The sequence below is a fragment of the Nicotiana attenuata genome, unplaced genomic scaffold, assembly GCF_001879085.1.
Source record: "Nicotiana attenuata strain UT unplaced genomic scaffold, NIATTr2, whole genome shotgun sequence".
In the NCBI taxonomy this organism is placed as follows: Eukaryota; Viridiplantae; Streptophyta; class Magnoliopsida; order Solanales; family Solanaceae; genus Nicotiana; species Nicotiana attenuata.
The window spans coordinates 740,389-756,946 of NW_017670322.1; the positions used below are offsets into that span (position 1 = coordinate 740,389).

Consider the following 16,558-nt stretch of genomic DNA (forward strand, 5'->3'; position numbering starts at 1 on the left):
TTTTGGGGAAAATTATATATGTTGAGATATGAAGCTTTCTTTATTAAGAGTCGTTGAATATTTGACGGTTTATTTGTTATTTCAGTTATATTCCACATGTTTTTTAGGCTTACCTAATCTTAGAGACTAAGTGCCATCACGACATCCTACAGAGGGAAATTGGGGTCGTGACATTACCAATTTACTCCCGAGCCCGATTATGTGATTTATTTCGAAATCCGACCTCAATATGAGGTCTAAATCTCAATTTTATAAAATCCCCAATTTCTACCCAAATCCCAAATCTACTATAAAAATGCTAGCATTGATGTTAAAAACTCATGAAAAGTAATGGGGAATTGAAAGAAAGCGGATTAGATTCGCTTACCAATAAATTTGGAAGAAAAAGTTCTTCCAAAATTGCCTCTAAAGTGTTTAGGGTTGAGAAATGGTATAAAATGAGCTAAGTACCATTTTTTCCATCTTTTACCCAGCTGCAGGTATGCGAGCACCGCAAATGCGAAGCACGGATCGCAAATGTGATCACTGTGTTAGAAGCCCAGAAGTCGTACATGCGACATAACCTTCGCATTTGCGAAGGCCACCCCTTCGCATATGCGAGCCAAGCTTTGCAAATGAGAAGTTGCGCAACATTACATTGCATCGCAAATACGATGCCAGAGTCGCAAAAGGGAACCCAGAAACCATCGCAAAAGGGACTCTTTCTTCACAATTGTGAAGTCCTATCCCTTAGTCCATGCTCGCAAATGCGAAACCTTGTTCGCAAAGTGAGGCTCGCAAATGTGAGCCAGACCTCACAAATGCAAGATCTGTAGCTTAACACCAAAACTGAAACACACCAGCTATCTCAAATCATCCAAAACTCATCCTCTACACACCCGCCTTAATCCAATCATGAAAGAGGTGGTAAGAAAAGAAGTGATTAAGTGGCTTGATGCAGGTATTGTATTTCCAATCTCTAATAGCAAATGGGTAAGTCCCGTCCAATGTGTGCCTAAGTAGGGGGGATAACTGTAGTGGTTAATGAAAATAGTGACTTGATTCCCACAAGAACCGTGATTGGGTGGAAAATTTGCATAGATTATAGAAAATTAAACAATGTCACCCGCAAGGACCACTTTCCCTCCCCTTTATTAACCAAATGCTTGATAGATTAGCTGGACAGGAATACTGCTATTTCCTAGATAGTTATTCTGGGTATATCAGATTGCTATAGCCCTAGAGGACCAAGAGAAGACTACATTTACGTGTCCCTATTGCACGTATGCGTTTAAGCGAATGCTCTTTGGTCTCTGTAATGCACCTGTGACTTTTCAAAGGTGTATGATGGCTATTTTTACTGACATGGTTGAAAGATTTGTAGAAGTGTTCATGGATGACTTTTCTGATTTTGGGTATTCTTTTGATAAAGAACCTTGATAAAGTGCTTGCCAGGTGTGAAGAGACAAACTTGGTGCTAAACTAGGAGAAGTGACATTTTATGGTATGAGAAGGTATAGTCTTGGGGAACTCGGGCTCCAAAAATGGTTTGCAGGTGGATAAAGCAAAGGTGGAGGCGATTGAAAAATTGCCCCCACCGACATTCGTCAAGGGAATTCGCAGTTTCTTAGGCCATGCAAGTTTTTATCGTCATTACATTAAAGATTTTTCAAAAATTTCTTCTCCTCTGTGCAGGATTTTTGAGAAAGATATCCCCTTCAAATTTGATGATGTTTATTTGAAAACATTTGGGGAGCTGAAGAAAGATGGTGACTGCGCCAATTATCATTGACCCGGACTAGGCGCAGCCCTTTGAGTTGATGTGCGATGCGAGTGACTTCGCAATCGGAGTTGTTTTGGGGCAAATGAGGGATAAAATTTTTCACTCCATTTATTACGCGAGCAAAACTCTGAATCCAGCCCAGATTAACTACATTGTTACTAAAAAAGAGTTGCTTGCAGTGGTGTGGGCGTTTAACAAGTTCAGATCCTATCTAGTGGGAACCAAAGTCATCGTCTACACAAATTACTCAGCTATAAGGTATATGTTTGAAAAAAGAGACGCCAAGCCAAGGCTAATTCGATGGTTCCTTCTCTTGCAAGAATTTGACTTAGAGATTCGAGATCGAAAAGGAACAGAGAATCAACTGGCTGATCACTTATCCAGATTAGAAAATCGGAACCATGTAGCTAGGGGGTAGATCAAAGAAACCTTTCCAGATGAGCAGTTGGTCGTCACCTCGAGTGTAGCCCTGTGGTATATAGACTATGTAAATTTTATTGCAATTGGGGTGATGCCACCAGAATTGACGCCCGATAATAGAAAAAGATTTCTACATGATGTGAGGCTCTACATGTGTGATGAGTCATTCCTATATAAGTAGTGGGCAGATCAGTTGGTACGAAGATGTGTCCCTGAGGAGGAGATGAGTGCAATATTGCATGAATGTCACACTTCTCCATATGGAGGTCATCATGGTGGGGATAGAACCGCCCAAAAAAGTATTGCAATCGGGTTTCTATTGGCCAAAATTATTTAAGGATGCACACACCTTTGTTAAAAAGTGTGACAGCCACCAAAGAACCGGAACAATCTCGAAGAAGCACGAGATGCCTTTGCAAAATACTATGGCAGTAGATATCTTTAATGTTTGGGGGATTGATTTCATGGGACCGCTCCCATATCTAATGGCCACAGGTACATTTTGTTGGTATTCGACTATGTGTCTAAGTGGGTGGAGGCCGTTTCTCTTCCTACTAATGACGCAAAAGTAGTGGTAAACATTGTAAAAAAGTACATCTTCACACGCTTTGGGACTCCAAGGGTGCTGATAAGTGACAGAGGAACTCACTTCTGTAACAAATTATTGAATAACGTTCTAGCAAAGTATGGAGTTAAGCACAAGGTTGCCACCGCCTATCACCCCAAAACGAGTGGTCAAGTGGAAGTGTCAAACAGAGAGGTGAAGCAAATTCTGTAGAAAACGGTAAGTAGAAATAGGAAGGACTGGGCCGGAAATCTTGGCGACACATTATGGGCATATCGAACTGCATACAAGACCCTCATAGGTACTTCTCTGTATAATTTGGTTTATGGCAAGGCATGACACTTGCCTATCGAGCTTGAACACAAAGCCTATTGGGCGATTAAAAAGCTAAATATTGATATGGACTTAGCCGGCGAGAAGAGGTTGTTACAACTCAACGAGCTTGATGAGTTTCGATTGCATGCTTACGAAAATGCAAAATTGTATAAGGAAAAGACCAAGAGGTGGCATGATAAGCGCATCCAACGTCGCAAGTTTGAGCCAGGTCAAGAAGTTCTCTTGTTTAATTCGAGGTTGAAGCTTTTCCGCAGAAAGCATAAGTCTCGATAGGCAGGTCCTTTTGTGGTGGTAAGTGTGAGGCCTCATGGAGCGGTGGAATTGTGTGATACGAGCTCAAGTCGTACCTTCTTGGTAAATGGGCAGAGAGTAATATATTATTGGGATGGTGACATTGCACTCCACAAGACCTCGGTAGACTTGGCTGATGCTTGAAAAACGTGTTGAGTCGTGCCGCGACATTGTTGGGAGGCAGCCCAATTTTTAATGCTTTCGTAGCTTAGCTTTTTATTTTTTTAGTTAGAGTAGACTAGTTTTTTTTTTCTTCTCGGTTATAGAAATCATTGGCGAGAATGGTGGGGTGTGTATGATGTATGTATTAAGTGCTCGGGTAGGAGGGAATTTATCAACAAAAAAAAATCAGCGAACCTGCGCCCAGGCCAGCGCCCCACGCTGCACGGGGCGTAGTTTACAGAATCGTCACAGCTCCCAGCGTCAGGCCTAGCATGGGGCGCTGGGCTGGGGGTCAAGTAAGTTAAAACTTTTTTTTTTTATATTCTTTAGTTAAAGAAAACCCTAACCCATATAACCCTACCCAACTACCCATATACACACACATACTAACCCATACCCTAATAACCCAAACTATTACCCCATCTAAATAAAAATATCTCTAACCCAAAACCCCACACACTCTCTCTCTTCCTGTAACTCCCAAACACACCCCTTGACTCTCTTGCTCCCCGCTTTTGTCTCTCTTTAACTCTCAAAGTCCCCCATTTTTGTTGCTCACCTTCATCTCAAGACTCAAAAGTATGTTCTTCTTGTTATCTCTTTTCTTATAGTTTGCAATTTCTTAGTGTATTTCTAGTCCTCCTTCTCAAACAACCCCCAATCCCCTAGGTCTCTTTGACATGTTTTGTTGTTATGGTGGGTGGCCCTAATGTGCATGAAATTGGTTGCAAATATTGGTTGTGAAGTTGTATATGAAGTAGTTAACTACAACTCCCTCTACTTCATTTAAATTTGGGAGGGCCACCTTGTTCCACCATTGTTAAAATAAGAGATGCAAAATTGATGTCCACAATGTGTTTGCTAAAATGCCTAAAGAGTGAATTGAATACCGGTGAATTCTAAGTAGCCAAGTGTAGTTGTATATGATATTGGGAAACCTGTGGGGTGTTTGGGGGTCATGTATCTTGTAGGCTTTTGTAAGTTGTAGTTAGTGTACTTTATTAATTGTAGTAATTTGGACTCTAGCATTGCTTGCTTGTACTACGACTAAGTTATGGCCATGTTCGACTACTTGAATTGTATGGCATTGAGTACCTATCGCCTCGTGACGAAACATTGGTGAACTTTGAACCACTATTGTGAGTAGATTATACATAGCCTTCGGTTTTAAGTGTGGGGTCATCTTTGCCTCCCACAATGACCTTGGGTGAATTTTTTGATTCATTCTTACTTTTGTATTTATCGTGTGTAGGTTGCTATGGCTCGTGACAGTGCCGCCAAAGGAAAAGGAGTGGGAAAGTCCTCCACTACTGCTCCCCTCCCAAAAAATGCAAGTAGGGTGAAGGTTCTTCTCGGCAAGCTAAGGGAAAGCAGGTTGCTAGCAGGTCGACGAGGGCAACATCGGTCCTACGGCCTCGGGTGGATCTAGCTCGAGACGATGCTATCAAATGGCATAATAACTTTGTGCCTTGTGGGAGATACGTCTCCGAAATGGGGATGTAAAAGCTCTAGAAAAGAACTTCCTGGATGTGCTTGTCCGGTTGGTAGAGGAAGATGGATAAACTCATAGAATGCCCGGGCCCTACAAATTTGAGCATGGTGCGAGAGCTATACGCCAATTGGAATGCGGACTTGTTCCAGTCATAGGTCTGAGGAAAGGAGATACCAATGGATAGGAAATCTTTGTGTGAAATTTTGGTAGTTGATAGCCCTAATGCATGGAGGCTACAAAAGTTCGTCAAAAGCCCACACTAACAGACAATTCACACTCTTTATGGCATTGATTCTAATGCGAAGTGGACACGGACTAAGGGAGATGCCCACCTTGAAATGCTCCGTTTCGACTTCAACAAGATAACCAAGGTATGGCAAAACTTTGTGCATGCTAGATTGATGCCCGTTAAGCATAACAGTGAATGCACTCGAGCTCGAGAGTGTGTGATATTCTTCAGATGACTGGGCAACCATAAATGTGGGTGAGATCATTCTAGGAGAGATGGCCCACACCCGCTTTGGTCTAATGATCAAAAGGTTCTTCTTTGGATAATGAGCAGTCTAGAGGTGTCGGATGAGGAGCGTATGCATCTACGCAGTGATCTCTCTAGTTCTTCCGAGGAGATATTGGGAATTGCACCAGGCAGTCCCATTTACCCATCTAAGGATGAGAACATATACAAATGATTGATGATGAGGATGAGGTTGACGATGAAGTCACGGGGCCCATGGCTTTGGTGCCCCTCGAAGAGGATGATGATGATGAGCCCGGAGCTGCGACCGGTGGGTATTCTGAGGAGGAATCTGACTAGCAGTGAGTTCTTTCTTTCCACCTTACGTTGTTTTGAATTTGTTTGTGCATCGGGAACTATACATCATTTAAGTGTGGGGTGGGATAAATACTTCTTGACTTGCAATTGTATAGATTTTTTTTAACTTGTTTTAGCTTAGTTTAGAACTCACATAATCTTCTTAGTTTGTATCATAAAATAAAATTGAAAAGCTTTGACTTTTCCCGACGATGGATCCGCTGGATAATTTTCTTGAGGGATTAAAGTCCGATTAAAAATACCAAAAAGATTTTTGTTTGTTTTTGGTAGGATAGTTAGGTAGTATCCCTTGGTTTTCCTTTGGATGCCGGTTCTTTTCCAAGGGTCTAGCTCGAACTGGGTGTTTTATTTTTATTTTTTATTTTTTTAGGAGTAGGATAGGAAGAAAACTGAGGTGTTCTGAGTACCTGTTGACATGTCTGATGCTAGCACATTAAGCTATGGCATGCGTTGTTTTTTCCTGAATATTTGATTTGAATTGTAATGCCCAAGTAAATTAAGTAGCCTACTCTGTGATGCCTTTTTCTTAGTTGTTTGACTTGTATGCCATCTAGTGCATTATTGCTTAAAAATTCTCAACTAGCTATGCTTGCTTGACTTGAGAGTCGAACATAACCGTCTTGATTGAGTCATGTGCAATGTGTGTAAGGATTTGTGATATTCTGTGCTATCCTGTGTAGTCTAGAACTTGGCCGTGTGTTAGTCGAAGCGAAATCATTAAGTTTTGCTAGTCTAAGAGATGACGTAGGTGTTTCTTGATTGATCATATAGGTGCTTGTCACTCACAAATAAAATCTTTCCGTTGCTAGCCCCTTTGAGCCTGTAGACCTTTTCTTTGGCACCAACATTACAAGTTGTATCCCTATTTTGTTTTTAATTTGAGATTGCTGAACCTTTACCTCCTGAGGAACTTAGTCGAAGAAGTAAGGTGTGAAATTGGAGAGTAGCTTTCGAGTGTAACCATGGAAAAGACTTTAAGGTACACTAAAGTTGTGAAAAAAAAGGTTCACTAGCCAAAGAACCTTAATGCATGGAGGGTGTGGAGAAAACAAAAGTGCAAAAAGGAAAAAAAATAGTAGTTCAAATAATGTAGAGAAACACACACCTCCTAATCTTACTAATTCGTGGTAGTGGAGATATACAAGTGCTTAATTGAAAAAAAAGGCTATGTTATATATGGTTTGTAGCGGGCGAATTGGTTGAGAATAATATGTGCTCGAATGGTAAGGTGTAGTGTATTAAAGTGCTTAGGAGGGTTAGTCACTATTCCTAAATGTATCATAGCCGTCCCTTAACCTATTTACAACCTTAAAGTCCTAATTGATTTTAGATTTGGCTAGCTTAGATTAGTAGAGATGTACACTACGGGCAAGCTTATGGTACAATCACGAAATGCACATGAATTCTTTGTGAGAGTGAGGAATTTTGTTCAATAGTGTGATGTCCTTAGTTTATGTTCAATGGCATATATGAACGTATGGGCTACTTCTATATTCACTCTTTGCTGTGAGGGCACTTAGTCTCATGACAGATTGGTGATGTTGTAAACTTCTTTTGTTGGGTGAGTGCGCGAGTTGAGGATGCTTAGTGGTAACAAGTCGACTCTTTAGGTAGGGTGGTGACGGGTTGGTTGTTTGAGTTGGTTGAATCGCATTGTGTATACTTGGGCTAGTTTAAAAACGGGAAGAATGTGAAATTTGTGTGTTCATGCTTGATTGCCGGTATCGACCGTAGTCAAAAGGTAGAGTGTGTGATTGAATTAAATGTGAATTGCCCTTTCATAGTGAGGTGTACGTTTTGAGGTGTTGATATAGTTCCATTGCTCGAGGACGTGTAAGAGTCTAAGTGTGGAGTGTTGATATTCGGCTTAAAGTATGCATATTCTTGTGTATATTACCTCATATTTTGCTCATGTATCATAGATTTCAGATGTGTACTATAATGATTTGTGCTAATTTCGGGTAATTTTATGTGTAGGAATTATCTGAATGCAATTTGGGATGAAGGTGCTTGAATTGGAGCGAAAATGGGAAGAAAAGGCAAAAGTGCACATTTGAGCGCCACAGGCAGCGTGGGGCGCTACCTGTGGCGCACAAAATAGAATGCTCAAAAAACCCAGTGCCAGGGCTAGCGCCCCACACTACACTGGACGCTGGTGACATGAAGGTGTCCTATTTCGACCACGAGATGCCCCCAACTCATATAAAAAGCCAACCTAAACCTATTTTGGGGAGGAGGACACGACTTTGATAGAGGAACAAAAGTACGAAACATTCGGGGGCACAGATTTGATCAATTCTTCCATTCTTCTTCTAGTGTTCATTGATTTTATGTTTGAAAATATTATTTTAGATGATTGTATGAACATGAGTGGCTAAGAACCTTATTATTCTGGAGTCATGACGTTTGAAGTTTAAATTGACGAGTTTGATTTTATCATATTTGGGTTGTCTATTTAATTTTGTTCTTAATTATTTTGCTGCGTAGCTAACAGTGAAGTACTATCTACGAATCTAGAGTTGAACTCGAAAGTGGGAATTCTAGATTGCATAAAGGATTAAATAGAGCAAGTTCTTGAACCCCGGGCATCGGGGAACAGATTCGTAATTAGGATAGATATATACCTAATTGCCTTGCTTGGTTGAAATACAGGAAGTGTAAATGCATTCTTGATAGTCTTAATTCCATAGACATATAGGTATTAAGTTAGCTTGAATAGGCGAGTACGAACTCAATAGATTCTTATGAGTAGAGGAAAAAAAAAGATTCTTATGAGTAATATCAACCCTGTCAATCAACAAACTAGATAAATCAATTAGTCAGTTTAAGCCAAGAACGCAACAAGATTGTTAGCTAGCCTATGACCCTGGAATATCCTCTCCTACTGATTTTTATCCAAAATTGCCTAAGTGCTATAGTCGATCTCTAGTTATTTCATTGCTTGATAGTTTCTTTAGTAGTCAATTAATCACTCACACATTTTGTGAAAAATCTCTTGAATTGATAAGTTATTTGAGTTTGATTCAATCAAAAATTCATAAGTCTCCGTGGGAACGATACTTTACTCACTACTCTATTATTTGACGACAAGTGTGGTTGGTCGCAACATTAAGCCAAGTCAATAACATAAAGTAATCGACAATCTATCTATAGCTTAAGTTTTACCATAATTAGCATGTTTCCACTTGACATTTACATAATTTAGAAAGAATGATGAAATTCTGGAAGTTCTATTGGCATAAGCAACCTTGCATGTTTAAGAAAAAGTTTTAAGAAATGAAAAATATTGAGAGTTCTATTGCGGAGGTTAAGTTAGTATTAAATCTAACAAATTGAAGCAATATTTCTATTCTCCGCAATTTATACATTTGTGAAAGTTAATATCTCACGATCCGAAAAAGAAAAGGCGCCAGTTTTCCCTACCTTTTTTTTTTTTTTTTTTTTTCGGTCTGTTACATTTGGAAAGAAAAAAAAAAACATTTGGGGCTGAGATTTTCTTTCTTACAGAAACAAAAGAAAGAAAGCAATTTATTTCCTGGAAATCACAGCTTACGGCGAATTCAAAAGGTAAAGTTTCATCATGTCACTGAAGATTCCCTTTTATTTCAGTATTTCTTTTCCTAAATTATCTATTAATCTTTAACTCTGCTTCGTGAATTGCAATGCTTCTGTTGTAAGCTAACCTATTTAAGTTTCTCCGCCTTTAATTCTTTGATTTCTTAGTGTAGTATAAGCAGCACCATAGTTAGTAGCAGAACCTCCGATTCTTCCCATTTAAAAATCAATTTGAAACTTATGATTGTTCTTCGGTATGTTTCGCTTTCTGTTTCCGTCCTTCTGAATGTTCCATAGATAACTCTTATGATGTTGCATGTGTGAGTCTTTAATTCATGCAAGCATTCCTTCCTTCTCCTTAGAATCATACTAATCTCTGGTAATAGTACATTGTAACCCTTGATATTGCATGTGTAAGTGCAACAAACTGAGAGAAAAGAGCTATTGGAGTCAGATGTGGGGTTTTAGAAAAGAAGAACAAACATGGTGAGACAAACAAATTAGGTTTAAGCAAAATGTTTGCGATTAAAAAAAGTATATGCAGCTTAGTAAGTACCAAAAGTAGTGCAGACCTTACAATTTCATTACCTCCCTCTCTTTTCTCAAGGCTGCTCTATCAACCCCTTTTCTTTGTTTTTGACCCTTCTAGTTCCTCCACTATCCAAATTACTAACTGAACGCGCTTTGCATGAACAGGAATGCAGTAAAAAGACCGAACAAGAAGGTTCTAGTTTCTACTTCTTATAGTACTAGTTTTCCAGGTGCACATTGTTGAATGATTGATTAATTTTTCTTTTACAAATTAAATTCTGATATTCTTTGTTATTTTTATTTTTATACTGAAATGAATAATACTGGGTACAACCTTTTAGATTTCAACATGTTGAACCATGAAACTGTTGCTTATATCCCGCGTACAGTACATGATAATAATTATAATATAGTTGCACAACGAATATCTCTATTTGGCACTATCGAGATAGAGATCCTCCACCAAAAAGGCTAAAGTGCTCTTTGTTTTCCTCGCTGCTCAACTAGCAATCTTGTTAATCATTACAACATCACATTGAGCTGCTCGTTTTACAATCACCTACTCTTCCGTGTAAATATATTATGTGTGATTTCTGCAATGTAATCCTGCAAAGAAGGAGTTTATTTGACTACTATGGCAAAAAACAAGTGAAGCAATGCTTTATATCTGTTGTTCAACATGTGTGAGTGTAGTGTATAACCGTTGATGTTGCATGTGTGAGTCTTCTTACTAACTTGAAGCTACTTCATATAATTGGTCTTTCTTTCTGCTATTGGGAAGCAATGCTTTGTATATGTTCAGCATGTGAAACTTGTTAAATATGAAAAATGAAAATGTCTTTCCATTTCTAACCAAAACTTCAAAGAGACAAATGTACATTTCTCTCACTTGCCTTCACGTTGTATTAGCTTATGAAGTTGTTAAATATGTCTCTAATCCTTATAACATTGACAGGTTACTGCATTCTCCCTCCTCATCAAAATCTTGTAGCTGATGTTGGAATATTGGATACTAGTTCTCTGAAGAGTCTTCGTTGGTGCACACTAATTTGATTTTGGTTTATTAGCTCTGCTTTTGAAAAAAGATACTGTTCTTTAATACTTTCCAATGGATAAATCTTGGATGGGAATGCCAAGGAACACAGCGAAATATTTGCTTGGTTTGAATCAGTTTCTAGATTTTGCGTTTAAGAATGGGAACGTACGAGATAGAATAAAATGTCCATGTCCGAAATGTGGTTTTGCGAAGTGGCAAACTAGAGATACAGTGTTTGATCATTTGGTTTGCAAGCCATTCCCTAAAAATTATGTCACTTGGGTTATGCATGGTGAAAGGAATGTTTTGCATCCTTCTAGAGATGCTGAAATTCAGAAGAAACGGACAAATCCACACTCTGGTGGCTCCGAACCTAACTTTAGAAGAAAGGTTCAAATGGTGGAAGCTGTTAATTATTTTAGTTTTACTTTAATAACTAAACTTACTCATTTTGTAACTATTTCTTGTAGCTTAATTATTTTATTCATGAGTCATTCTTTCCATTTATAGACGGTTGAGACTGGAGAAAAGCCTAGGTGTGGACAGCTTTACCCTGCTACTCATAAGAATCAAGATGAATCATATGTTAATGAGGAGACAAGAGGCATATGTGTAAGTTGTTATTTGTCAATGGTGCAACATGTTTTCCTTCTAAGGTTATATTCTTGTTTAATCTTTCTTTTGAAAGCATGCAACCTGTTTTGGTTTCATTAAAGAGAACACATGTGTTATCCTTGAACGAATATATGCTTAACAATGCCAATGTTCTCTTTGAACAAAATTTTGTCGATAGTATATCAGCTGTGCAAATAATAGTTGCAGCTAAGAACAAGTGATTTCCAACCAATAAAGCACTTTAATCTAAATTGCAATATCTTGAGAATACCCTGTTACATTTCTACTCAATAATTTCTTTTTTTGATGTAGAAGATATCCCACTTGCCTGTATCCTTGATGTTTCCGGCCCTTCTTCTGTAGTCTAATGCAGAGGTGGTTTTTGTATGAAAATGCTCTGTAGTACGGTAGTAGTACGGTAATAGGATGTGCAGTAAGCCCATAACTATCAACTATCATCAAAATATATACCTGTTGTATACAATGGAGTGTATTTGCTGCATAAATCAGCTTGCAATGTTCTGAAGCCAATTGTAGTCTACTGATACATCAGTTTTTATTGACAAAATACTTTTAGTGCTTGGAAAAGTATGCACTGGTAATCCAATTGCTATCTTGCAATGAATGAGATATCCTACATTGTCATGGAAGTGTTATGAGTAATTCGGTTGTTGGCAGGGACTTGTTACTATGTCACTATTTGGTAATTTATTTAATAATTAGATTTGGAAGTGTCAGGATATCCTACAGTACTCTCTGGCATTAGTGATGATACTGAATCTGTTATTTTGTTTTCTTCACTTGCTTTCCCAGATGAGTTCCCCTAGGAGGGCTTAAGTGAAAGAGAATTGTACCGTAGCCTTCCAATTATGATGCAAAGTCTGCAGTGCCTTTCTTCATTATAACATTTGTTTTATTTATATTTACTTCTGTTTATGAATAACAGAACTACATCTGAACTTTATATAACACTTGGTACAGATTAGTGGCACATTGCAGTTGGCAAATATGCAATTTAACTATTGTACTTTTTCTTCCTTGTGCTTTGATTTTCCAAGAAACATCATCTGACAAATGCCAGACAACACCGCCACAAAAACAGTATTCTTTACTCACTACCTTAACCTCTTCAGTTGTGGAATTATTACCAGGCAACCAGTACCGTTAAACCAGTTACTATATGAATTCAGCGCATTGCATTTACTACTTCATACCTTTCTCTGCTTTTCTATTTTATTCCATAAATTGTAGGCTATGTTATAGGCGGTCATAGAATCAGTAAATATTATTAGTACCAAGCTTTGGTGTTTCTTGAAAAAAGTTTTTACATGTATTACTTTGTTGTTTTAGTAGCAATTTTTGTCTCTGAAATTTCACTTGGCCTCTTTATCTTCCATGCTTCTCTCCCTTCACTTTTGGTAATTCTGTGTTGAGTTGTCTCACATCAGTGGGATTTGAGGTACTTGGTCTCCTTTCATGGTCTTGGGCAATCCTCACCTCATAAGCTAGCTTTTGGGGTTGAGTTAGGCCCAAGGTCCATTTATCACTCTGAAAAGCTGGTGGTCAGACGGCATTAACTCCATATCAATCTGTAAAGTCCATCTAACACAAATGGGCAAAGCTTTCAAACATGTTTTTGTCCTTTTCTCCTGGGGCTATTGCAAAGCAAAATACAAATCTTTTTCCAACCCTTATGCGCTGTTTCCTAACTGGAAAAACAGTTGTGCTAAATGTGTTTCCCTATTCTTTATCTATAAGCATTTCTTAAACCCCCTTTCCAATCCTCCCCTATAGGAAAAGTTATTAAAGGAAAAAAGGAAGGCAACAAGAAAAGTTGTTTCTGTTGGTTCTAACTCTTAAAACAAACATAGGAAATCTATCGACAATGGATTCTGCCCTTTGGTTCTATCGTAGCTATACATTTTGTGTTCCATAGTGGATTTTGTCAAAGTCTAGTTGATTTACTCGCGAAATGGATAAAACTCGAAACCACTCCTTAGCCTGAAGACATTAGTAAATGAATCTCAATGTTTTACTCTTGCCTGTGGAAAATATATATAAGCAGGTAGAAACTCCCAATCTTGAGTCTCCCATTCCTACCAAGGTCTCAGTTAAACATTGAGGAAACCACTTCTAAGATGAGGATACACGATAGAATTGAACATTGATTAGCTTAAGCATATACGCGTAGAACAGGTTTGTTTTCCTTCAAAGTTTCTGTGGAGAACATATGTAAAAGTATTTTATATTAGAAAAGATTAGTGCGATAAGATATATTATCCAGCTGCTTCTCAGGCTTCTAGTAAAGCCAAAATCTGAAGCTAAAGGAAATGAAACACATGTTTGAAAGCTTTGCCCATTTGTGTTACATGGAATTACCGTCTACCTTGACGCTGATGCCATAAGATAGGCTTGTGGTTGTCCATTTAGATTACGCCCCATTTCATGATTGTCCTAGGCATTAGGTATCTTCCTGTTTGTTAGTTCATGTTCCACCATTGTTCTTTTGTGTTTCAGCATTAAGTGATAGACCTATATTTGCTTAGTAGTTGCAGATTTCTTTGCTCAAATTTATGATGGGATGTGAATGTTTTATTCAGAAAAAAGTTGAGCTAGCTTTGAGACAAAGTACCACGGATGAGCATGAAGTGTCTTCAAATGATTTTGTTGGTAAAGTGCTAGGAAAAGAGCACCCTGGAACGGTGAGATGCCTGGGATTTGGAGCTGCTCCAAGCAGTAGTTGTGGACAGAAAAGACTTTGTCTTGGTGGTGTTAACTTTTCATCCATAAATGATGGTTCATGTTTTCATGAGTGCCAAGAGAAGTACAATCAATGCCAGGAGGCGTACAATCAATGCCAAGAGAGGTACAATCAATGCAAAGATAAGTACAATCAACTGATGAATGCTTTGAAAGCATACATGATAATGAAGGAAGGGAAAATACCTGAACAATTTGCAGGGATTTTTGATTCTCCTCCTATAACGGTAACAATCGAGTTCTTTAATGTTTGGGTTAGTGGTGTTGTTGGTTTACTTTTGTTCTTCATTTGTAAAAGAACTAAACAAACAAACTTACACTTTTATTTGTTACTTAGTATTCAAAAGATTTTTATACCTTTCATTTTTCCGCTTCTGCAGCCAAATGATGCAGCTACTGTTCCATCCATGGATGCAAGATCATCTGGTGGCAGTAATTCCAGTGGTAGCAGCCATTGAGGTTCATTACATTTTGAATTGGATGAATTAGGTGTGAATGAATGAATGAAGTGGGAATTGTGTTTAATTTAGTTTGATGACTATTAACGAAAATACCTTATGTGAATGAATGATTAACAGTGCGGATAATCCCATGGTAGCCCAAAGGTAGGAAAATCACCCATTCAACGATGTCTTCTTTTAGTTGTTGCTGAATTGGTGCCATTAGCATTAGTAGGATTAAAAAAGTATCATCAGGTTGTTGATGCTTAGAGAAGTAAGTCCATTCTGTTCTAGTGGACATTTGTTTCAGTTTCTATCAGTTTGTCCTGATTTAGTATTTTGTGTTTTGTGGTCACGAGTTAACTGCTCTCAATTTCTGCAGATTAGTTACGGTCAGGCTAAAAACAGTGTAAAGCTGACAATATAAAGCAGTAGAAAATGCCCATCTTGTAACTTGAAGCTAGGCAGACTAGTTGTCTCATGAATTAGAAGGGAGTCTGTTGCTTGATAATGGAATCCTAACCGCGAACATTGGAAAGGGATCAAGTTTGGCTTCTTCCTTTAATCCATTTTCAGATGCCGAACATATTGGAGCTCTTTGCATTTTGGATCTTAACGTGTTTTCTTTTTGCGATTTATGCTCAATCCTATTCTTTTTCTTTTGCACCCTGTTAAAACCATAGAAAGGGCCCCCTCTTTTTCTTTTGTGGAAATAAAAGAAATCTATTTACCAAAGTGTATTACAACTCAAGAGAAAACAAAAAACTGGCTGGTACCTGGGCGACATGCCCAACTCTAGCTAGCAAGCAACTCAGACCAACAGTTAATTAGCTCTATGGATAGAAATTCACTTGTTTGAACCTCCTTCAAATTTAGGCTTAGAACTGCCTCTATGAAACAGTTCTTGAATAAGCTATCTGATGATAACCCCCGTGTCCCTCTGTGTATTTTGAAAGCACCTATGATTCCTCACCTCCCACATGTGGTATATGCATCTTGCTAGACCCATCCTATACCCTGTAATTGTAGCACTTCTCCCTCTAGCGTTTACAATTGCCCAATTTATCTCCTCTTGCCATTGACTTACCTGACTGTGTATGCCTTGCCAACTGAGAAGTTTGTTCCATATAATTGGGTGACTTTACGTTCAAAGAACATACGAGATATGCTTTCATCCTCTGTATTACACAAGAGGCATCTTTGATCAGCAACCACACCCCACATTGCTAGTTTGTCCCTAATAAGTAATCTGCCATGTAGTAATACTGATGACAGACAATCACTATGTCGCATTCTTCCTGCTGATAATTGCTGGTAGTATCAATTCATAGTTTTTTTTTTTGGTCAACTAAAGGAGCTTATATTATAAACTTAAGTAACAGTACAGGGAGCATTGTGCCCGGTCGGCACTGTGATACAAAAAGGTTGTTCCGGAATATTAAAAACATTGGCTAGAGCAGCTAGTCACGCCCCGATCCTGGGAAGCGCGACCGGCGCTCAACCGAGATGCCCCAGTCAAGCAAGCCTATCCAGTGCCTTCTACCCGAACTTATGCATGAATAAAGTGAAGATGTATTTCATTAATTAGACAATGAGAGGATCACGTGAACAATACAATTTCATTACTATTAGTTACTATATTTATAATTCTCAAAATACCTTACACATTCATAGTTTGAAGTGGAACATGTGATACAAATACAACATTTCCAGTTTGACTTCCCGTACCAATATACAACCCATACTGTGTTTACGGAGCCT

General features: G+C 38.5%; 1 protein-coding gene across 5 annotated transcripts; it reads left to right on the plus strand.

The window, feature by feature from the left end:
• Positions 1-9,052: 9,052 nt before the first annotated feature.
• On the plus strand, positions 9,053-15,134 carry LOC109237861. Of its 5 annotated transcripts, none has more exons than XM_019404254.1 (6): positions 9,053-9,427; positions 10,112-10,139; positions 10,902-11,381; positions 11,493-11,594; positions 14,198-14,584; positions 14,738-14,828. In XM_019404254.1, exons 3-6 carry the CDS (start codon positions 11,055-11,057, stop codon positions 14,813-14,815), a joined length of 894 nt encoding a protein of 297 aa, XP_019259799.1. In that variant the 5' UTR covers positions 9,053-9,427; positions 10,112-10,139; positions 10,902-11,054; the 3' UTR covers positions 14,816-14,828. The 5 variants fall into 5 exon arrangements, with proteins under 5 accessions (XP_019259799.1, XP_019259798.1, XP_019259800.1 ...); XM_019404255.1 differs by having other exon boundaries at positions 9,054-9,427; positions 10,112-10,176; positions 14,738-15,134; XM_019404256.1 differs by having other exon boundaries at positions 9,056-9,427; positions 10,112-10,176; positions 10,902-11,372.
• Positions 15,135-16,558: the final 1,424 nt, after the last annotated feature.